General features: G+C 50.3%; 4 protein-coding genes across 4 annotated transcripts; 1 reads left to right on the top strand and 3 right to left on the bottom strand.

Annotated features, from left to right (window-relative positions):
• Positions 1–1,091: 1,091 nt before the first annotated feature.
• BCR38DRAFT_341430 (kinesin heavy chain) lies at positions 1,092–6,329 on the bottom strand (the record flags this gene model as incomplete). The annotated part of the gene is made up of 1 exon (XM_040855869.1): positions 1,092–6,329. The coding sequence occupies one exon, from the start codon at positions 6,327–6,329 to the stop codon at positions 1,092–1,094; it is 5,238 nt and encodes a 1,745-aa protein (XP_040716404.1).
• A 1,240-nt stretch (positions 6,330–7,569) lies between these two features.
• Positions 7,570–10,276, bottom strand: BCR38DRAFT_432220 (peptidase family M1-domain-containing protein). Its single transcript, XM_040860170.1, has 6 exons — positions 9,323–10,276; positions 9,064–9,159; positions 8,869–9,004; positions 8,586–8,804; positions 8,175–8,457; positions 7,570–8,128 (listed from the first exon to the last, which is right to left on the bottom strand). The coding sequence occupies exons 1-6, from the start codon at positions 10,149–10,151 to the stop codon at positions 7,745–7,747; spliced, it is 1,947 nt and encodes a 648-aa protein (XP_040716403.1). The 5' UTR covers positions 10,152–10,276; the 3' UTR covers positions 7,570–7,744.
• Positions 10,277–14,789: 4,513 nt separating this feature from the next.
• On the bottom strand, positions 14,790–15,373 carry BCR38DRAFT_432214 (uncharacterized protein). The gene has a single exon (XM_040860169.1). It carries the CDS (start codon positions 15,185–15,187, stop codon positions 14,993–14,995), a length of 195 nt encoding a protein of 64 aa, XP_040716402.1. The 5' UTR covers positions 15,188–15,373; the 3' UTR covers positions 14,790–14,992.
• A 4,255-nt stretch (positions 15,374–19,628) lies between these two features.
• Positions 19,629–21,769, top strand: BCR38DRAFT_341648 (Up-regulated during septation-domain-containing protein; the record flags this gene model as incomplete). The annotated part of the gene is made up of 3 exons (XM_040855883.1): positions 19,629–19,890; positions 19,952–20,829; positions 20,888–21,769. The coding sequence occupies 3 exons, from the start codon at positions 19,629–19,631 to the stop codon at positions 21,767–21,769; spliced, it is 2,022 nt and encodes a 673-aa protein (XP_040716401.1).
• Between the last annotated feature and the right edge of the window lie 1,656 nt (positions 21,770–23,425).

The raw sequence follows: 23,425 nt of genomic DNA, 5'->3' as shown, positions 1-23,425 counted from the left end.
CTAAACTACCCTTCGTTACTCAGTTACCCAAGCACGTTCCCCATACGTACCTTTATTGTTAATCAAGACCCCGGACGGCAGGACTTACTTGCTAGCATAAACCCTCACAAACACTTTAGTGGTTTACACAACTAGACCACAGAGGTTTCGTTACACCTCAACGCTAGGACGGTAGAGTTAGCCTTGCGCTATTATGCGATTATAGGCAAAACCTCATAAATTTAGCCCGACGTACGTTAACCGTTAACCAAAGACCTTGGTAAGGCCTTCGCTAGCTTATTAGATATCCGGCGCGCCGAGGACAAACATAGAAAGCGATTACGGCTTATAGAAGTAGACAAACAACAATATATCACCGCTTTTCTTGAAACCCCCTCAAAACCGGCAAAGACACGAAAAAACTGAGCACAACGCATAAAAGACAATTGAAATCAGCACTATGTTGCTGCATTAATCAATCGAGTGACAGTCTTAACGATTTCGCTTAATTTTCCGATGTGGTTCGCAAATAGGGACGCGCATTTCATTGAGGAGTCAATGCGGTTATTCCTCACATTTCAAAATGTCATGACTTTTTATTCTTTTTCATTAGTTCCATGGGTATTCGTACAAGCACGACTCCAAATATCTTCATGGTTCAATCGAAGTAACCCAGTCTCGCAAATTCAGTCTTGCACTCCAACCTCACATCTAGTACCCTCGGCCAAGATCCAGGAGACTGTGGCAACAAGAGGGGATTCAAAATTGTCGGTCCTGGATTCCTTCCCTCCTTTTCTTATTCAATGGTCTAGTTCTGTCCGCGCACGGCGTCCTCTCTCGGACGTCGTCTTTAACGCGGGGGGTATATTCTAGGTAATAGTTGACTTTTCATTACGGAAAATGCGATACAAGCTGGGTAGACAAAAGGAAAGGTATCCGGGAAAAGAGGGTAGCGTACAGTGTATGGCCCAAAAGGAATAAACACTCCTTCCCGATATATGCAACATTAGACAAAAAAGGGATTATGTCGTGATTTCGTCGCGACTAACCAAAAGCCGTCCAGACCCAGCCCGGTTGACTCGTTAAGCAATGTTTAAGCTTCGTTCTTTTTATCAGTCGTCGTCGTTGGCATACCCTCCTGGTTGTGGGCTCACGGCGCCACTACCGCTCGCACTGCCGCTGCCTGAGAAATAGCTCTGGTCGATGCGGAAAATCCAGTCGAGTTTCTCCCGCTCGTTGCGAGCCGCAAACAACCACGTATTGTCCGTTCCATAGACGGCAAACACGCCCGATTGTAAGCGCTCGCTGAGACCGCCTAGTCCGGGCCCAGAGGAGCTCATGTCACCGGTTCCTGTCCAAATGGTGGAAACGACGCGACCTGACGGCGTCCGACGATGTCCTGGTCGGAAGTCACCGTTCGTTGTGCCTTCATCCTCGTCTTGTTCGTGATCGTTTCCACTGAACAACGCTAGGATCTCAGGCTGGCTGTCAACCCTCGAGTTGCGAAGACCGACGATCGCCACCTCGTCACCGTCTGTAGCGTTGTGAATGTGGAGATATGGCCTCCGAAGCTCAACGAATCGTTTAACCCACTTGCTGGAGTCGTTGTTCGGCACCAGCAAATATCCACCCTTGAGCACCTTGGGATTCTTGGGTACCTTGACAATCGTCGTGATGAGAGCTGGTGGTTCGGTGGATTCAGGGACAACACCATTTGCTGGTGGCGCCGTGTTCTGGGGACTCAGAATGCGAATGACAGGATCCGGGTGCTTGATCCAAAGTTTCAGGCACTTATCTAAAATCATTGCTTCATGTTCTGGGTACTCTGGCTCCTTGGGTTTCTCCGTAATCTCTTGCGAGCCCGAGCCCGGTGGCTCGGTGTGTGGCTCTCCGGCGGTTTCGGCTTCGGCGGCATCGACTTCTCCAGCTCCTTCTTCATTTGGTGGTTTGGGCGTTGAAGGCCGGGAGGTTTCTGGGGTATCATTTAGCAGTGCATGGATGGAGTCAGCGTCATCGTCGTGACCTTTAAGTGGGGAAAGGCCCGACTCAAGGTGGTTCTCGTCATCCTCAACTGGTTTGTTCTTCGGCTCAGGCAGCCCAATTTTCTTGAGAAACAGTTGCGCCGCCCCAATCTCAGCAATACGCCGCTTCTTCTTGCGTGAAGCAATGAAGTCGCTGATTAGTGATACACCCCTGGGACCCCAGTTGTTCAAATTCTCCTCGCCTTTGACGTAGTCATGCTGGCTGTTCATCCTCCAAAGATCACCAACGCGCTTGATCGGCGCAGGTCGTATACGCACCGTGTACATGGCAGACGACGAATGAACGATTCGGACTCGCTCCCAAAGCGCCGAGAGCATCGAAGCCTGGCGAATGAATGTTCGACCGAGGATCCGGCAGAACAAGTTGGTAGAGAACTTCATAGGTTCGGCCAGTCTCTCAGAGATTATTTCCCAAGAAAGAGACATCTGGACTTTGTATCTGTCGGAGGTTGTACGATCGAGCAAGAGAGAATTGTGCAAGCTCGAGTCCCATTGGCCACTGATCGTCAAGCTTCGAGTGCCATTAGCGTTCTGTCGGAAGGTGGGTTTGGCGCTCAACCGCAGCGGGATGTTTGGAGTAGACGTGCCCATGTCGGGAGTTTTCCCAGCATGATCGACGAGTTGGATCTTGCCAACACAGACTGAGCTGATATCTTCCCAATGCAGCGCATCACCAGAGCTGTGGGTCAGATTTATAGCAATGCGCCGTTGGAGACCTTGGTGCAGCTGGAAAGTGCCACTGTCCAGTTCACCAGTCTGGGTAACCTCGACAGGAACATAGTCGCCATTCTCGGACAGTTCGAGGATCTGGATTCGGGCCAGCACATCGTGCTTCTCCTCGGTATAAAATTGGGATTCGTTCAACCGAGCACCTTTCTTCGCCTTGCCTGCAGAAGCTGATGTCGAGTCGCGCATCTCATCCCAGCTGAGCAGCTTGTCCAAGTGCATCGTAGAAACTTTGGCGAAGATAGCAACCCGCAAATTCACATCCTGTGACCCAAACAAGGGAACGCTCATACTATGAACGCTGTCGAATCTGATAGGTCCCTCGTCGAAGTCCTTGATCATCTGGGTCGTCGTAACGCCGTCTTCCGAAACGCCAGGGATGAACAGTTGCGCATGGACGTCGGTTCCTTCTCGCTCAGCAAATCCAACCATGTCGTGCATAACAACATTGTATTTCAGAGTGCTGGAGGGCGCTCGCGCGCTTGACGGCTCCAGAGAGAGCTTGACTATGCCGATAGCGTGCGACGTGTGCGGTGATAGGACATCCAGAGTAAAATCTTGGACTCGGCTATCAAACACGGCTTTCAAAGGTACGTCTACCTCGCCGACGAGAGAGTATTCGGGCATGCAAGCCTCGACGAATGGATTATCAAACTTGAAGTGTTGAGAGTACTCAGGCTGGTCAAGATACTGGTGCAACTGCCTCATTTGCCGTACGCGGTCGTGAAGCTTATCCAAGCTCCAGACATGTACCACTGTGTTCTTGTAGTCAACAACGCGTACACCGACACATGGTTTTTGGGCTTCTCCAAGCGACATGTCGTCACTCTCGTTGTCGACTCCGTTAAGAACCATATCATACGAGGAGCACAGCGCATGCCCAACATCCACAACGGTAAACTGGAAAACAACATTTTCCCCTAGTTCCTCACTCATGATCTGGGCTTCTTTCAGAGTGGCAGCGTGCTGGAGAATGGCTTCCGCCATTTGGACGTAGTGTCGACTTCTCCAGTGTTTGACGATCTTTTTCGCTCTTTGAATCTCTTCTTCGGAAAGTTTCGGTTTCGCCTTTGGCCTCTTGAGCGGATCCAGCTTCTCTATTTTCGCTTGAAATTCCTGCTTTTGAATATCAAGCTGTTTTTGCATGTCAGCCTTCAGCTGAGTGAGGGTCTCCTCCATCTTGGCCTTTTCCATCCTAATTTCTTCGACTTCAACATTGGCAGCCTCAGCACTCTTAAGCTGACCCTGATATTCGTCCTTCTGTTTCTCTAGTTGCGTCTGCATGACTTCTCGAATCTCCCTCAGCCGCTCGTCCACTTCGCCTGCCTTTGGCGTAGATGGCATCGTTAACGCAGTGTCCAGTGAGAAATTGTCGAGTGTGCCTGTCGACATGTACTTCTCGCGTATCGCATAAGAAGTAACCGAGTCCATGTCTTCATCACCCTCCCTGACGTTGACTCGCTCAGCTCTGGCGCGCTGTACATCCTCGAAGAGGAGATTGAGCTCTTCATCATTCAGGCTAGAGAGGTGCTGTTCGGTTTGGCCGAGTATGGCACCTGCAGCTTCCCTTCGAGCCAGCGACCAGTCTGAATCTCGACCATCGGCCGCGGGGGAGTCCGGACGAATGTCACCAAACTCCGAACCAGCTTTGCTAACCGATCTCTCATGGCTAGGTCGTGGCGGAGTGGGCGATGTACGCTCGAGACTTTGTAGTTGACTCGCAGTAAGCGATTGGCGAAGAAGACTTTGCCGGTTTTCATCGCGTTCAGCTTTGGCCTCCATGGGGTGATTGAATCGGAAGATATGGAAATCCCCCAGGATCACCCGGAAACCAGAGTGTAGACGACTGGGTTCGCTGATACGCTTTCCATTCACCATTACGGCAGCACCCTCGTTAGGCACAATTGTGACAGTCCCGTCGGCGGCATTCTCGAAAGTGCAGTGCTCATGCAGAATTCTTGTTCCGTTCAACCGAATATTCGCCTGGTTCTCGGCGTTTGATTCCACATTCCCAACCGTCGTTGTTCCGGGTTTGATGTTGTATACCAGACATTCGGCCAGAAGAGGATCGTCCGACAGGTTCACCAAATGCGGCATCTTTTTCGGTGTGTGAAGTCCAACAAAGCCCTTCTCAATACTGATTCCGAGCTCTTCGAGGGCAGCTTCCCGTTCCTTGTGGATCTCCTCGGTCTTCTGAAGCTTCTGTTCCCATGTTTGATTCAGGTCCGTCAACAACTTCTCACTTTGGCTGAGCTGCTCAGCAATCTCTGCTTTCGACACCTTCTTGACGGTTCCGTCCGATGATGTGATGCTGACGATCTGCTGTTCTAACGGTGTTCCTTCGGCGTAGACCTCCTCAGGTGGAACGGCGACCCCACCAGCGCCTGCGGCTCCGCCGCCGCCACCCAACTTACTCCGCAGCACAGCAAGCTCTTCTTTGAGTTCTCGTATCATGCGAGCATTCGCATCTTCGTTCACGACGGCGTGGTTCTTGATTCGCTTGGCCGAGTCGGCATATCGGAGTGTGCTGAGAGTTTCATCGTAGTTGATATCAGCAGGACTGATTGCTGCTATCATAGCAGTCATACTGTTTCCACCTAATGAGTCCTTCAGCAGCCATGTAAGGATACTGTCTCTGTACGGGACCTGGCCGCCGGGTCCTTTTTTCTTTTTCCCAGTTGACAAATCAGCCAGTGCAGCAATGACACGACCAAGGGTGGAAAGTGATCTGTTGATTTCGGCTCCTTCCTTGAGACGTGCGCCGGTTGCACCAGTCGATGTCGCTCTTTCAGAACCAGCAAGATCAACCAGACTGATTTTGGCGACTTTCTCCATTTCCATCTTGGTCTCTACGTCAAACTTCTTCTGGGTGAGCATGAGGGTAAAGACGGCATGACTTCGACTGGAGGTTTCGTTCATGTTGGTAGCGGCAACTGTTCTTGCTTTGTTGCCCTCGTCCATCAAGTTCTCGATCTCCTCAAAGCTACCGACGACCAACTTTGCCAAATCTTCCACATATGGACCGGTCGAAGGGTGTTCTCGGACCTTAAGGTTACCCTTGGTGGAAGGGTTGAGAAGATCGCGCACCCGCTCGTTATAGATCTCGAGATACGATACCTCGACCGTACACTTGGAATGGGGGTCTGCTTGCATTGCCGTAATACGCTTGAACATGTCTTGGCAGATCATGGGGATGATACCGTGCTCTTTGCCGTATCCCATCATGGAATACGACTTTCCAGAACCAGTTTGTCCGTAGGCGAAAATACAATTGTTGTAGCCCTGAAATGCATTATCCAGTAAGGGCTTTCCAAGATCCTCGTGCAAATTATCCTGGCCGGCGTAGTTGGGATCGCTCTTGTTGAAAGACCAATACGACCTATCGAAAGCAAAGGCTTTCAGGGGGCCAGTATCTTTGCCACCCTTGGCATTGGTACTATGAGCGATGTTGTCGGGTGTTGTTAAGACGGTCTGGTTGCCTTTCATTTCCACGATACATTTTGCTCCGCGGTCGATTTCTCTCCCGTTGAACGGCCGACATCTCACCACCACCTTGATGTTCCCACCACCACCGGGCGCCATGATCGCGGTTGGAGAGGAGCAGCTCCTTGTCGTCTCCTACGTTGGTACACGGAAGGGTTAATGTCACCGAGACATGCGAAGGTCAGGAGAGGCGCAAATAGTATGCGACGGGGCTGCTGTCGTCGCCGCAAAGGCACGACGAGCGCACTGCCTTGCAACCGCGTCGCAAATGTCGTCGGGTCGGTCGTTGTAATCTCGACTGGCTCCTTATGTGCTCCCAACAGTTTCCTAGCAAATCAGCAAGTTGGTGTTGTCGACATCCCCTTGGTTACGCGGGGAGCTACGGCATGAACCAAAAAAGGCAGCTTCGTGGCGTCGAGGCTGTCGGGCAAAGATGTCGGGGCAAAGGTGCCGGCGTGAAGCGGTGCGTCGACTTTGCGGGATGGAGGAGATGGCCCGGCGGACGGCCGCCGAAGTAGTGGAGGAGGGATCGCTTTGCGCCAGTGAGGATTCGGTTGCAGAAGAACTACTTATCGATATGGTTCTGCAGCTTGTCGGAATGGAAGGGGGGTTTGGCGGCGTGATGATGTTGGCGGAATTCACGGTCACCTGTCAACAAAAAGGTAAAGTTCGGTAATTTGATTTGACAGGAGCCACTGACGCGGTGTTCAGTCGCGCCCCCAAATGTTATGTTCAGCTTCGTCATTTGGTTGAGCGGGAAATTGGAATTGTTCACGTGCCAAAAGGTCCAACCTTGCACACAGAGATCATTCCGATGGTGGGAGGCAGCTGGTGCAGGCTGTCCCCGAGCTGCCAACCTCCACACTTCTAAAGCACTAAAAACTGACAACTCGAAGTTGATGTTTGCTCTGAGAGTAAAAGCTGAATTCCTTCTCAGTAAACATATCTGAGATATACGGCTAGCTGTGTAATGGATGGCAATTAGTGGGATGTGCGATTCGAAGCTTGCTGCTATCAGGATGTACGGCTTATTCCAATGATTGAATATCTGAAAACCGAAAGGGATTCTTGACTGATCTCATTGCCCACTGCTCGGATAGCCTCAGGACATGGAGCCAGTCAGTCAACTGCCAAAATCTCAAGAAATTAACTGAAGAACGAGAAACAAGAAATGAGGAAATGCAAGAGAAATAGCATAAACAGTACGAAGTCCAAAACGACAACTATAATCATCATGTCAATTATCACAGGATTTCCGAGGTGACCATATGCACCGATTGTTAAAGTGGCGATGAAATAGTAGCACCTCTGGAAAACATATCATTTCCAGGTTTATGGCCAGGCTCACATGTACGCAAATAGAAAGATTCAAGAAATAAGTACTCTAATTTCACAGATGAGTAGGATTAAGCTCTCATTAGCCTTGTCTTGATGGCTGCCCTTTGACAAGTGTCCAGCAAGACAGAGCCCCATGGCATCGAGTATCTGACTTGAGGGCGGCACCTGTTGCAGGTCTACTTCAAGCTTAAATCCTTAGCTAACTGCGACTTAGTGGTCGATGGGTAGAAGTTCTTGTTCTTCTCGAACGTCTTGACCGCGAGGTCCCTGTCCACCGCATTGAGATGGCGATACAACGGCCGCACGAATTTCATGCGACCAACACCTCCAAGAAGCTCGACAATGCCGGGGAGTTCCCGCTTGTCGCCGGCTTTCAAGGCGATGACGTAGTACGCCGACTTGAGCTCGACGTTCTTCGAAGAACTAATGTTGTATGTGGTACCAAGAAGATGCGATCTCTCGGCGCTCAGGCTTGGGGAGAAATCCTGCACAGCCTGGAGGAAGACCAACGTCTGATTTGCCGTGAATGGCTCGATATCTTTGGCATCCGGCTTGTATTCCTGCGAAACGTCAACTCGAGTCTCTCAAAGTGACGGTAAAACTGACCTCCTGTTTCCATTTCTCGGCCAAGGCCAAGCAACTGTCCACGTAGGAAGTGTCAAAGTCTGGCTTTGGGGGGAGGCCAGGCTTGTAGAAGCGCTCCTCCCAGGGGATCTGCGCAATCCTTTCCTTGATCTCTTCGTTTCCATAGCCGTTGAAGAAATCTAAAAAGGTCTGCTTGAACTCAAATGAATCCAGAGATTTGCGAGCCCACGTCTGGAAATAGTGAGGAATGAACTTGTCGAAGTGTTCCCGACCAACTAGCCTATCTAGATAGTAAAGGAAGTGACTAATGCACGCTCAGTGTTAGCGATCGCTGCTTATAGCTTATCCCAGAAGCGTCAAATTCTCTCACTCGGAGAGAGTTCTCTGCAAATTCACAAGAAAGGAAACAAGAGGGCGCAGAGAGTGACGTACAATCCCTTCTCGTATGGGACGGAGCTAAAGGCATCCTCTGGGTCGACTCCTTTGTGACTGACGATTAGCTTGGTAAACTCGTGGTCATCGCCAAACAGCTTGACCGAGTCCTCTAGCGCTTTCCAGCCTATGATGGCGGAGAAATCGAACTGAGGCTCGCCGTGTAAAGCAGCGCCTATTCGGCGTTCGAGATAGGTCGTCCACCCCTCATTGAGCCAGCTGCCACATATGATGTTAGTTCTCAACGCACAGTTAAGGGGGAGGGAATTTCCAGGGTACGAACAAATGTTCCCAGCTACAAGTAGAGACAAGGTTACCGCTCCAACTGTGTGACAGTTCATGTGCAATGACGTCTACATTCTGTCTATCTCCACTTATGATGGTAGGTGTCGCGAATGTGAAGATAGGGTTCTCCATGCCTGGTTCCTGTCAGTGAAGTGCTCGATTTGGTTTTCCCGGTATCAGTTTGCATTCTCACCTCCGTAGGCAAAACTCGGGGGCAGCACCAGAACATTATACTCCCCCCATTGGTAGTCAAACACAAGCTTCTGGGCCACATCAAGGAACTTGTCCACTGCGACACGGAGTGTTAATGCTTAATACTCCATCGACCTATCAAGGACCTCAGGCCATGTCTCGAAAGCAAAAGCTCTTGTACCGGTTCAATGATAACAGATTTTGCTCTTGAGGCTGCCTGGAAAGGGGTTGAACGGGGCTAGACTTAGGGGGTTATATACTGTCTCCTTTAAGTTCCCATTGGGCACCATCAATCGCCTCCGGACCTGTCGCCACGACCGAGTTCTTGCCAATGGGTGCGAAAGCCAAGTCTCCTGATGCCAAGGCGAAGAGGTACGACGGGATAGGAACCTTCTGTTCGAATTGGAATAGCTTCTCTCCCTCACCCGCGGTGTCCGAAGGAACTGGAACACCGCTTGCAACGACGGGAAGACGAGAAGTGATATTGAACGTGAAGGTGGACTTTACGTCAGGCGTATCTTGACAAGGGAAGATGGATCGTGCCAGAATCGCCTGACACTGCGAGTAGACGTACGGGTGTTTCTTGTTGCCCGTTTGTTCAGGAGTCATCCACTGGAGACCCAGGCATTTTGACGTGGTCTCGAGTACGATATCAAGCTTGACGGATTCTCCTTTGGTGACACCATCGGGCACAGAGATATAGAGTGGTGCCCCATACGGCTCGACTCTGTCCCGGATCTCCCAGGGAAATTCCGAGGAGTCCAGCTTTACCGAAGTGACAGTCAGGAAGTTGGTGTCAAGCACGATCTCCTTGCTTTCCTTGTCCGTTAGCGATTCCAGCTTGAGTGAGACGGAACCCTCAAGACGCTGCTTTTCAAAGTTGACTTTGAAGTCAACCGTGGTGTGGCGGGTGAGCCAGCAGTTGTAGTTGGACAAGGTGTTGGGGTCTCGTGGTGCCATTTTGCTCGGGCCGAGACTGTACTGGCGCAATTGCGAAGGACTTCTTGACGACCACGAAGGACTTCGTATGGTGACTTGCAGACTTTTGAACAGAAAACTGTCCTTGGTGAAGCTTGAAGGTCCCCGCATTAGGGTGTTGCTTCGACGTTCAACGATGTGTTTTGTTAAACTTTCTTCCACATCCGAGCTTGCTGTAAAAGTTGACAACGTTTGACGACGTCCACTTCAGGTTGTGGCTACCGTTTACTTCCAACCAATCACAATTGCAAGCCAAAAGCTTTTCCTATTCAAGCCACAGATCGCGCCGACTTCAAATTGGTTCACCAATCAACTTTAGCGGTATTGATACCGGGTAGCTTCGCAAGTCGTTCTCCTCACAATGGCATGTTCAGACCAGTACAGTTGTAAAATTATCATTAATTATCATGACCCCAAGGAGGGTCACCCTGTAGCTATAGATGGGATAAGATAGGCAGCCCAATAGGGCTTTCGGCTAGCTAGATAGCTAGCTAACCAAGCTTCCCCAATATAACAAGTCACACCACTATATGCACACGCATCAAGCTACTGAAACAAGGTCAGGCAGTCAGTAGGATGTGCCCACCCCAACAGGATTCTATCTGTTGGTCTGATCAGACGAAGATCGTGGCGCTGGCTGTAAGAGCTTCGGTCCTACAGCTCTTGTGCGCAAGTTGGTCAGATGTGCCTCTGTAACCGCCGCGGGACAATTCACAGAATAAGACGCCTGCCTCTGAGAGTCGAATTGAAGCTGTCGCCGGCACTGGATTAGCCTGATCAGGACAAGATGAAGGCTTCTGTAGCTGTCAAGGCTAAGATAAGGGCAAAATAATGGATCGTTGAAAGCTACGTCCGAATGCCTGTATGTATGAAATGAATAAGCTCAAGATTGACTGACTAAGTGAAAGACGAAGGTTGAGAAGACGATGATGATGATGAAAGGGATGGTCATGGGGAAGATGGTGATCGGTCCCCGCATACATCTTGAAGAGAAGAAAAGGGAGTCCTCCCTGCCCCCTGCCACCCATTTTCCCTGATGACCGGCCTGGCCCCACTACACTATTTATAACTTACTACTCTATATAGACTAAAAGATCTAGTAGTTCAATTACGTTATATGAAAATAGCAGCCTAACGTTATAAAGTAAGGTATATCTAAGATACCTCAGGACCCTTATACGGCGTAGACCCGTGTACCTATACTTCCATACTTTACCTGATTATATAGCCGGAATGTTAATGCCAGTACGATCCTATGCTTTCTACTTAAATCCGGGCTTATCTGTGCCTTTAAGCCCTATATTTTCTTTTAATGATAGAGTAATAGCTAGTCATAACTGCTTTCTGTAAACTATAGTCTATGCGCTAAACTTCATTTAAAATTGTGTTCTTAATTTAGTAAAGACAACTAAATAGACTTCCCCTAGTATAAGCCGTGTTTCGAGTAGCTAGGGCTACGTTGACTAAATCCCCGGGTTGATCATAGCGAGAGAGAGAAGCTTTTAGTATCTGGTAGTAGCAAGCCTATGGACTGTAGTAGAGATAATCCAATAGAACAACTTGATATATGAAAGAAGAAACATTAGAACTTGAAACAACTGGCAGTTGATTATGTACTTACTGAGACGAAAGTAAAGCTATTACAAAAATGTCGCTTCCAAAACATGCTCGGTTGTCAACAGCCCCAAAGCCCATCACTTCCTGCTGACATCACATTCACCTGCCGGAAATCACGTACTCAAGTCCCCACAAACCAAACGATTCTCTTCCTTGAAGGTGCGTAACTACGCAACGCCTGGTGGCTTTGCAGCATGAAGGTGGCGGACAAAACTCGAGGCATTTCTACTTGGTGCAAGCGATGTTTCGGCTGAGTTCATGCTTTGTTAGGGCAAAGACAAATCAAAACTGAGAGCGCGCTCGGTCTGGTTCGTCCCATCTCGTCGGTGCATCAAGATCCATATTCGGCATAATCGATCGCAGAGCATGGTGTTGTCGATAATGGATGGGAGCTCTTGAAACAGCTACCACCAAACAACTCCATCCCTTGTTCAAGTCCAGCATCGCGATTGGAGTAGAAGAAAGGGAAGTGGCAAGGAAGTTCACTGCCCACCCGGCCGCATACCAAGACAGGCAGGTGGCCAGCCACTTTGCAGTTGGGACGAAAATTCTCCTAGGCTCCCTTGGTAGGTTTGAATGTGATGCTTCAAGAGCCCCCTTTCTTCCCAGCATGCCAAGCATCCGGGGTTTGGTGCATCGTCGCACGACATGTGGAAAAATTCCTAGAAGGCTGCAACTACGTGGAGGTTCGTTGAGACGTAGTATCTACAGTCACAGCTGGTAGTCGCTGGAACTCGGCAAGGTCGGTTGGCTGTGGGTTACGTACCACCGCACTGGCCAACAAGTGGCTGCTCAACGGCGCCGCCGAACGGCAACGACAGTGTGACACAGAGCGTGGGGTGGTCATCACGATGTTGCTCGATGTGTTCCCCTGCAACAATCAAAGCTACGCAATTCTTTGGTTACGGCACTGCCTCGGAGATTGACGAGTTTAATCAATGGCACTTTGACAGGTAACCCAAGCCCTCACCATCTTGGGAAACGCTGTGTTTATTTTGGGCCAAACGAAGAGCCGCGCTTCTCGAGGAGGCTTGGGTACCTTGCATGGTACTTGCAACTGAGCGCTTCGTCTAGATGTGTGGGAGCATCTTTTATGAGAGGAGGCACGCTCTCAGACACAATCCTGATAAATGTCTCGGTACCCCAGATTAGCCAATGACTAATGCAATTGCGGTTGCGACATGTAATCGTCTTCGATTTGGGTTTTGATGAGTTCAGCAGTCTGGAATTGATATCAATTTTGACGCTCGAACAGCGTCGACCAAAGTGCTTTTCTGACGAGCTTAATCCTATTGGTAGTCGAAATTGACGGGTAGAATTGAAGCTTAAATCAGCCGTTAAGGGATCGCGAACAGGTGGGTAAGGAGAGTTGGCACCCCGCGTTGGCCGTGATAGGCGGACAGATGCAATAAGGTTGCAACTTTGGTGCAATAACGGCCAAGTCTTATGGGTCCCAAGGGATCAACCAACCATGACATAGCCATGGCTATTGTGTGGAATATATCAATTTTACCCAACAAAGCCCGACTCTCAAGCTCGAACTTGTCAAAACACCCATGTCTGTTTGATCCCATCACATACACATACATAACAAACCATCTACAGTGATTAGTATGCAGCGTTTCTGCGCAACCCTCGAGCCTCGCGCAACTTTTGCTGAGATTATGCGGGTGACGACAGTAAGCACTTGGACCGACTGGGAGCCCAAGTAGCCGGGACGATGCCGTTTCGAGCAGAGTCGACCGACATTTGTTAGCCGCTCAGCCTCCTACGAGCCCTGTTGCAGGATGGATGCGTCGTTAGGGGTTGATGATGGCACGATGCAAAAATGCCTTCGCCAAACGCTAGCAGGGCTCGGGAAGACGGGGTTTTAGGTTTAGCTGGAAGTTCAGAAAGGTATGTTCTTCAGAGAAACGGTTTGGTGTGTCTACGAGTCCGGAGATGACATCTGCTAGCCTCAACCCCGGAGACTACCTCAGGTGCCTGTCATGGCATATGCCTTGTGCGCTGTTTGCCACACAGATACTCACGATGAGAGGCATTGAATTTCCGGGATTTTCTCAATCTTGACAGCCGGCGGACGTTTTCTGAAGTCCTGGGACAGACTGTCCGGCCTGCCAGGTCTAGTGGAGGACTAGCTCGGTTTTCAGCTCTGCTCGGTCTGCCACAGCAATCGCAAAAGGATAATGGAAATACATTTTGCTCCAGCATCGCACATCAATGTAGCCCATCTCGAAGAGCTTTGGACGCGATAAAATCTTGACGGTGGCCTTTTGCTTGCGTTACCCTTCTAACAGGCGGGTAGAATTCGACGACCCCGAGGCCAAAGAGATTTTTACGGTCGCTAATTGGCACCTACATCCCTGCCGCTTCCTAATTAGCGGACATATCGCTTGGACACAAAATGTACCGACTTACAGACACTCTAGTTATTATGTGCATGAGTTGATGAAACTGCATTAGCGAGCCCTCATCGCCACGGTGCCCAAGTTCCTGCTTCGCTATATTAAAGTAAGGTTGCTCCTAGACGCACATTGGCTAACCGAATCTCCTTGTAAGGAGTCCGCCCAGATTGGTCCAGAAAGCCTGAAACATTGCTCATTGGCACCCCGCACTTTGCAAAACAACAAGAAAGGGGGCTTTGCTCAAGTGCGCGTGCAGGCAGGTTGCTGGACAGCCTCAGTCTCGTACGAGCCAACGAGTCAGGAACAAGCTGTTGCCCAACAATCTCAAGTGCTTGGATCATCTCACTTGCAAACGACGAGCCATTTTCGCGCTTGCGATGAGAGCGACTGATAATGCGTCAACTTATCTTCGGAGTATTGACACCACCATTTTCACTGGTTTACGCACTTGCCCACGGCATCGTCGCATCTCGACGCTTCATGCATGCAATGCAATGCACCAAATTTGTCCCGAAACTTGTAAAACGTCCGAAGGGTGCCATTCCAGTGGGAACGCCTTTGTTTGCAATGACGCGAAAATAGCAACGCCCTCACACACACACACACACACACACAGTGTCGAGGAACAGGTACGAAAGTACTAGCCCATAGTGCGGGAACGCCGGTTTGTCGCCGATAGGCCACGGTGCCCTGGAAAGACGGGCAGCGTTATGGATGGACCGACGGAGGTAGGGTTCCTCTTCGATATCGTAACAATTATGATTGAGAACCCCTGTGAATCGGGCACACTTTGCGGCAATGGACGAGATCTACAAAAAGATCTCGCCTCCCTATTGGCTGAGAGGCTACTTAGTTAAGCCTTGTCTCTCGACACTTCTGCAGCAACTACTTGGTGTAACGCATGCCTGTTGTAAGGGGTTCATTTTCACTCTATTCGATGATAGCTCCACCAAGTGCCGCTGTCGCCACCGTGAGCGAGATAGTTAGAGAATCGGTTTGAATATAGAGAAGCTTATCGAATCCACAGAAACAACGGGCATGGATGATGAGATAACAAAAGATAAAAATGCCCCAAAAAACCCAATTGCCGCCAACCTCTGTGGCAGTTTGAAATTTCGGCTTCATCTATTACCGTCTCCTGGTCCCCACGTGGTTTTGGCAGGGACCATATCGTCAAAACTCGTCATCTCTGTGAAACTTGGGGGACTTGGGACGACGGCCAGGTAGCCAGGCCACGAAAATGTTCCACTTCCCAAACCGCCGCAAGTGTCGGTTTTAACGATGCACTGGACTAGAGAATGGTGTTCGAGTTGAACGGGCATGCAACCGTTTCCAGGGTTGATGGTTGCTCGGTTGAATGTGTCGGTGTGACGGGCTGCTTGTCATCACCTTATCTTCGACGCCATTGATTCACGATCCCGGAGATATGGCAAGTCAGGTGCGACCCGTGGGTTCCTGATATCAGGGTCGTACTGAAAGCCCAAATACCAACCTGGTTGGCATTGCGGAGTTCATTGTGGCTTGCAGATCTGGACTTGCTCAAGGTGACATTGTAATGGAAATGTGATTGAAAAGGGCGCACAAAAATAGAGAGATCCATCCAAAACCCCAGGTCGAGTTTTTGCTACGGGCTGGGGATAGAAACTGACCATCCTGCTGTGAATCTCGATGGCTGTGAGAGGTCAGAAGGTGTAGTTACCTTACACGCCCCCACGGCACCTATTGCGAAGATGCGCAGAAACGATATCATATGACAGCATCTCAGAGATTACATCGGAAGAACTTGACAATATTGGCCACAGTCGTCCGAAATTTGTACAGGGGATTATTACACGCCTTGCATGACCGGTAGTTGCCTTCGCCCCAGCAGCGGAAACCGAAACGTAGAATAATAAAGTGGCGGGCAGCTTGAAGCATCGTAGAGTGGAGACCTGCGAGTGGTTTCGGACAAGAACATGATTGTGATGAGGCTTGGCAGATGTTAGTCGACTACTATATAGCGCGGGAGAGACAAGGGACTGACACAAGTGACAAGGGTCATTTGGTATAGTCTACGGTGTAGTCGGGGAGAGTTGGAAGAGTTGCCGCCGCCAATTGTTTCCTCGAACTGGTTTTGGCAGGGTTCCAGCGCGACTTCCTACTTTTACCAAAACTTGGGCTCGTTCGCAGACTTCATCATTATGAAGACTCCCATCTTGTCGGGTGTCTTGTGTGAGTGCTCAATCGACGATGGTCAGGGTTCAGCATAAACTGTATCGACAACCTGCGACTTCAACCGAATACTGTCGTTGCTCATAAGGGCATAGAATCTAGGCTGTAGCCTGCTACTATAGCTTCTAGCGTCGCTTGACGCCGCTACACCCCACGGACCACCAGCGATTACCTACGATGCACTGAACTCTCCCGGAGATGCTGCACGCTTTGAGCTGACTGACTCCGGCATGAGAAACCCACGAGATACAAATGGCATTTGCCGCTAAGCATTATTGGCCCCAGTCGCACATGTTATAATCTTTAATTGCATGCGCGGTGACAGACTCGTTATCTGAAGTCAATTTATGGCACAGATTACTTACAAAGTACTTGTAGAATGGAGGCTCCGGCTTGGCCCTTCGGCTAGACGGCAGTTGGCTAATTACTCGACCACTGTAATTCCACGTGGTTTTAAACCACCTTCGCACCGTCCAGTGTCAATGCCGATCTCGACGGCTAGACCTAACGTTGAGATTGTCGTGTGGTCCGTGCGGAAACATCATATACAGTATCTGAGCATGGTTTTACAGAAGTAGGACCGCCACTGCCGTCATTGCCTCTCACAACTCGACATCCTACTACGGAGTATTAACAGTGTGAACTGGATAAGCGAACGATATTAATGCCCTAAATTTCCATCATAAAATTGGGATGGAGGCGAGTTGTTTCGCAAAAGATTAGATGGTACATGCAGTGGAAGTTATTCTGGCATGTCATCTCGGACTCGAGCTTTCATGTATTGTCGGCACTCGAAGTTATGATGGAACAGCAGGGCGAAATCTGGGCAATAGCCGATGCAGGCGGTCATTGACCCCTAGATTGTACGCCACGAGGTCTACAAGTGGTGGAGAAGCTATCTGCTTGCTGGACAGATTGCCACAGTGGTTTTACCCTGAAAAGTTCTTCATGCAGCTTGATAACAACTCTTGGGTCTAAACTCAGGCGTTCCCCGTCCCCGCAACCACGGGAAAACTCTCCGGCGGCAGGTGCTAGTTTCGTCAGCGAATCATACCTAAAGTTGTCAAGACTCTGCATGGCGGATGGCATCATGAATACACTTCTCAATTGATGCCCTAAGGTTAACTTGCCCGTGTCCGTTCTCACCTCATAGCTGTTGCGAATACTTTCTGATATTCACGCACCGCGTATCACAACCAGCCCGGTTTTCGTCAAGCTGCGGCAAAATGCCTTGATGCAAAAGATTTAAATAAAATAAAAATAATGGCATTGCAAGTCAAGTCGGGGAATCAATTGTTGACCACTAATAATGCTTTAGGTAGCTGCATTGGTTTCAACCAGTATGCAACTATGACGATCTCAGTCTCATGTGAACAACCAGGACCACGCTGACGACGTTCCTGGATCCCCTAGACGTCAGAAGAAATTGCCCTTGCATCTGTCAAGTATATCCCTCTTACTCTCAAACGTGATATACTTCGTAGTCTGATCACCGCTGTTGGGGATACAGCCATGCACTTGTCAAGTGGCGGCCATTGCGTACTACTCGTCAAGTCACCATGAGACAACGGAGATCAACATGATGATTCATTGCAGTCGTGAGTCATTCAACATTGGATTGTCTGTGCTGGCAGAAGCTCTACGTCGATGTGTCTATTTCTCATAACAATGAAGCATTGTGCATATCCACTTACTCATATCATGTCCGTCGGTTGGCCGCACGGGCGCACATCATAGAACTGCGGGCAGACAAACTTGGCATTTGCTCTAATCATTGGAGGTCCACTAAACAAAGAAACGGAGATCGTCGACGACAGGGAAACAAGTTGTTTTTCTCACCAGTCTCTTCCGCCGATGGAGACCGGTTTTGGAGATTTGAAGCTGAGACGAGAGTGCACAGGCTTTCATGATTCATTCCAAACCACCTTCGCTTCCGTTGATTCTAGTCCATAATTCCACTGAGTAGATATGTGACAGGTGCCACTCCACCTGTGACTTTAATGTCTGCCTTCTGGGTACGTAGCTATGCAGTAGTGGCGGCTTCGTTATGTGCATTCGCATGCTGAGTTCTATAAGCCATTCGCAATGCCTGTTTCAACCGCCTTTTGTCACTTGTTTGGTAGCTGGGCAGTCGAAACGGAATTCAAGTCCTGGGAACAGGGGCATCCGGCGGATGCAGGCAGCCAACGGCGGTGATTGGGGCAGCCAGCCACAGCAGCTGTACGTGTAGTCAAAGTAAAAGTTAGCGAAGTCGCAGATGTCTCCTTTTTCTCGATAGAAGAAATTCATATCAACAAGCATGGCATACTGCAGGGTATACCTGGCTTCGTTCTAGCCTGACAAGACCCTGGCTGCGGTAGTAGCGGGGTGGGCCCTGTCTAATTGAGAAACCCTGTCGAGGGCTTAAGCGGTTTCAGTATCCCTCGTCCAAGCAGCTTCTCGACTTGTTCCCAGCAACCGCCTATGCCCTTCTCGTATCTTTGGCCCGATCCTAGGAAAAGCAGAGCTTTCGTCTCGTCACTCTGCCAAAGGATTCAAGTTGCGCATTGGATCTGATGCGATGCGGCGCCAGTCCGCCTTGAGGCATGCACGCCACGGCAGGAGGTACCTTTGAGGACATGCAGCAGCATCCTGTCTCGGACCAGACAGCCAGCCCACTGGCTGGCTCCAAGCTTTCCCATGCAGGTCCACGGCGTATACCAATGCCAATTTGATATTCTCCTGTCCCCTCTGTTCTCTTCACTTGTTGACCTGCGGAATACAAGAGCAACACGTGGACGATATATTTGGAGTCGTGGGCCCAGCAGACCCCATCCCTCCTTTGCTTCTCTCCCTATAACAGGCAGGGCCGTACTTTAAGAGTTGGCATATACCCAGATATCGTAGGGTTTCCTGTCCCTGTCGCGCGAGGAGGACCATGCGAGAGCTCTCCACTGCCCGACTTGAGACATTGCTATGGTACTAGTGCAAACATATATATCGTCACCCGTCTTCTCCTCTCCTCCATCCGTCGAGACTTAACGGGGGCTTTTGTTTTTTAATCTATTTCCTTGCGCGTAGCGGTCTCGTCTTATTATCGCCCGTCCTGCCATTTATATCATACTCGGGGGTCATATAGTCTCCATGGCCCACATCATTACCTGCATGGTCGAAGGAGACGCCGAACCGAACAATGTCAAGGAATATATAGGGAAGCGGCTCTCAGCAAAGGCTTCAGCAGACTCGGTAAGAGTGTTCCCACTCTCCACCCATTAACGGCACCCTCAGTTCGACTTGACCTCGAGCTGACTTTTTGCTTGTTACGCAGCTGGCCTCGACAAGTTCATGCGAAGAGAAGAAGCCGTACGCCTGGAGGATGCACCAACCGGAGACGCGAAAATACCATCTATTTCCGAAGGAAAGGCAGCTTCCCGTTATCAAGGCGTACGACCCCGAACAAGCCTGCTCGGCCGCCATGAGTCAACCAGGAGACAAGCCTGACCGGGTTGAGGAGAAAGAAAAGAAATCGAGTGGACTACGTATGAGGATCAAGGAGCACAATCTCATCCGCCGGCGGAAAGTGAGCCTTGCCGACCTCGGGCCCATGACGACGGTGCAGGAGGTCCCCATGGATTCTCGTAAGTTGACTTGTTTACTTGGAACAGGTTCACATATGTGCAGCGGCCTAACAGATGACAGCAACCATCCCAGGCCGACCCGCCTTGCATGAACGGTCAATCAGCTCGCCAGTCAATACGTACCGCCAGCACAATCTCGTCGAGTCTGTTTCATGCGAGGAAGATACGACAGATGAGAGCAGCGGGATGAGCACGACGATAGTGGGTCCCGATGAAACGCCCAAAGCCTACCACACCATGGCACGACAACCACTTTCACCCAAGAGTCTGGCTCCTCTGGTGATACCGGCTCAAAACTGCTCGATGCATCAACTGGCCCGGCAACTATCCCTGAGCCGGTCTCGATCCGGGAGCACGCCTACCGAATCGGCTTTACGGTCCGCCAGGACGGACGAATCTCCATGGACCCGGACGCCCTACACTCCCTTTACGCCCTCGTCTTACAGTACGGCCCCTAACTCGGCACTAACGACATCTACCCTTCCCACGCCCGTCTCGGCATGTCCAGAATCGCGCGACTTCCCCCGATCGTGGGAGAACATGTCCAACATGTCTACCTTAACGCCGGTAACCACGCCACAGATGAGCGGTAGCGAGTGCTCCTCAATGTGCAGAGCCGAGGGCGACTTTACGTCACGCAGCGGGACTGCAATGTCTCACAGGAGAAACGTCTCCGAGACCAGCAGTATTATGGAGCGTGGCCGACCAAGGAAACGTAGTGATGGGACCCCCGTTGGTGCGACGGCCAAGAGGACTGGCTCCAAGCGAGATGCCAGCGCCGAGCGTCGTGCTTTCGAAGTACTGCCTCAGGGGTTCAGGCCCACCGAGGCCGCCAAGATGATCGATCATAGCGAGCTCGACTATTTGCAAAAACAAGCTCTCGGACAGGCTCTGAGATTCGAGGTGCTGAAGAAAGATGACGTGGAAAGTCTGTCCAAGGTATGTGTGAACCTGACCTTTAACCACATTGGGAGGAGGCTTGACTAACGTTGAATAGGAACTTCGCCATCTTGATGAACGAACTGAGTATCTGCGGCGCACTTACACCTCTCTGCGTGCTGGTCGTCGCAACCTTCATTCGCGTATTTGCCAGTATCTTCGTTCACCTCGAACTGCTAGGTTCAGTCATGAGTCCATGCTCAAGCAGGAGGAGGCTCTGGCGGAGCTGGATACCTCCATTGACGACTGGGTGACCAAGCTGGAGGCTGCCGACAACCGCCGCACACGTGTTAGGCAAAAGCTTCTCGAACACGTCGCTGCTGCAGCCACCATGGCCTGTTCTTCAGACATCGGCCGCGTCAGCGAGACACTGCAACTGGCAATGGGTGGAGCCCAACCGTCAACCGACGCCACGGATATTTCTACACCCCCTCGAAGCCCAAGCAAGACGCCATCTCTGTATGCTCAATCCCCGTCCCCATCTCCACACCGATTCGTTCCCCGCGTTCCGTCTGTCATTCCAGAGGCTCCTTGTGAGGAGGCTGCTACTGTCGGTCTGGGACTCGACGCTGGCGACTGCACACACCGCTCCACTCTGCAACAACGAATGGAGAGTATTCGCATCTACGCCGATAGCGATGTGTATGCTCTACTAGCTGATGTCGAGAGCGAATTCACCAAACTTAGCGGTAGCGGTCAAAGCCCCATGAGTCCAGAGCCCGTCAAAGCCGATCTGTCCGAAGAGAAGATGAAGGAGCTGCATCGTGCCCGCAGTCACGAAATGCTTCACGGCTTCGTCTTCAAGCCGACGGACAAGACACTTACCGCCTGCCCGCCAGCTCCTCCGCCTCCCCTGAAGGATTCACCCACCGGCGACGGTGATATTTTTCTCACCGCTGCCGTCTTCAACCCAGGGAACCCCGCCGCTGCCAAAGGCTAAACACTTCAACATTACACTCGCAGCGCGGACGTAACCACCACCAGCATTCCAGTCATTTCCTTATCGACTATCTAACCGGGCTTCCATATTTTCCTACGAAGGCTCCACGTTAAATGACATTACGGCCGACCGGAACACACTCATTTGCATTCTACTATAGAATCGCTACTTTCATTACCACTCATTGCATCTTAGCATATATTTGGCAGTGCCAACTCTGTCCGAGCCAATGGCTTTCGTTGTCACATCACACTCTGGTGCATTCTTTACCTGTATAACTTACACTCTTATTTTCCTTTCTACATTTGGCCACTTAGAGTTGGCGGCACTATTATTGTACTTGTTCCTTCATATATACGACCTCACGGCCGTACAGATACCCCCTGTTGCGCTAGCTAGCTATACTTAGACTTCGGTCTTGCGATCGAAGCCCCAACATTCACCCATATATTTTCTCACCTGTCTTTACTATGACACTTGATGCGTATTGCATAGATACGCACGGCCTTGATCTGGTTGGTGATGGTAGAGTGGTGAAATAAGCTTAGGAAACAACTCATACCAACAACACAAAAAGTTGTCATAACCACAGTACCTCTCTTCGATATTGAGCTTCGGGGTTTCCGTTACGAACATATTCATAACTCAGAACCTGAGACAGTACATACATAGGCAGCAGCTTGAACAATACCAAACACTGTCTCAAACACAATTTCCACTGCAATGAATCACGCCGACGTAGAAATCAACTCGCATCAGTAATAGAACCTGCCCTTCAGGTGCTACCACTCTGCTAACATAAGGTAGTACACAACTGCGAGGTGTTACCGCTCAAATCGATTCTCGCATCCATCCAGGTGATGCTCCCACGGAACCACGCGGGCGGATTGATCCACTTGGTCACTACCTGTCTAACGAGGCAGCCGAGTTGATAGATGTTTCAGGCTACTCAGCGTAGCAAATATGCAGGTGGGGTTGATTGAGGCGTCTTGGCATAATCTCCTGCTCTCTGTACCTCAACCAGCTGATCACCGAAGTTCGAGGAAAAACCATGCACAGCATATGACTTCAAGAACAGTCAGTCATGATACCTATCCACATCGGCCGATGCGCACCGAATCTCTCTGGCTCGCGCCCTCTGACTTGAGTCGAGACAGCGTCACCGTCGTATTAACACGATCGGCTGCAACATACCGGTAGTCTGTTCTACCACTCTACTCCAATTTAATCTAAATCAATCTGGAACTACGATCGTCCCGCCTTCCCTTTCTTTCAACCCACCATATCGTAACCTAAACATCCGCCAGACGAGGGTCAATCACTCAACCCAAAATTGGACATCCAAACCTATGATGGCTACGACGTACAAAGCATCGGGCGGCAGAGAAACCTCGGCCACAAGCAACGCTCAGCGACCCGTTCATCAGAGGTGTCTCGCCGAACCTTGCGCAAGTCAAGCTTTTCTCCAGCATACTAAGGAAATAATTTCAAATCACCTTGCTGGCTTGGCAAGTACAAAGCAGTTCTCAGCGCAAGCAAGGCTCCTGCCTGCTTTTTCAACGGACTATCGCGCACGAATGTAACGTCAAGGTCCATACGCTTGCATATGGGGCCAACACGGAAAAGGAAAAGAAAGCTGCCTACAACGTACACGAG

Source organism: Pseudomassariella vexata, assembly GCF_002105095.1.
Source record: "Pseudomassariella vexata strain CBS 129021 chromosome Unknown BCR38scaffold_6, whole genome shotgun sequence".
NCBI lineage: Eukaryota > Fungi > Ascomycota > Sordariomycetes > Amphisphaeriales > Pseudomassariaceae > Pseudomassariella > Pseudomassariella vexata.
The sequence above is the reverse complement of the archived record's forward strand: the minus strand, read 5'-3'. Positions and strand labels throughout refer to the sequence as shown.

Bases quoted from the DNA above. Each gene is read 5' to 3' on its own strand.
- BCR38DRAFT_432214 (XM_040860169.1), bottom strand. From the start codon at position 15,187: ATGAAGCCGAAATTTCAAACTGCCACAGAGGTTGGCGGCAATTGGGTT.
- BCR38DRAFT_432220 (XM_040860170.1), bottom strand. From the start codon at position 10,151: ATGCGGGGACCTTCAAGCTTCACCAAGGACAGTTTTCTGTTCAAAAGT. The intron at 9,160-9,322 runs GTATATAACCCC...TCCGTGTCGCAG, and splicing joins ATGGGAACTTAAAGGAGACA to TGGACAAGTTCCTTGATGTG. The intron at 8,129-8,174 runs GTCAGTTTTACC...GACGTTTCGCAG, and splicing joins CCGAGAAATGGAAACAGGAG to GAATACAAGCCGGATGCCAA.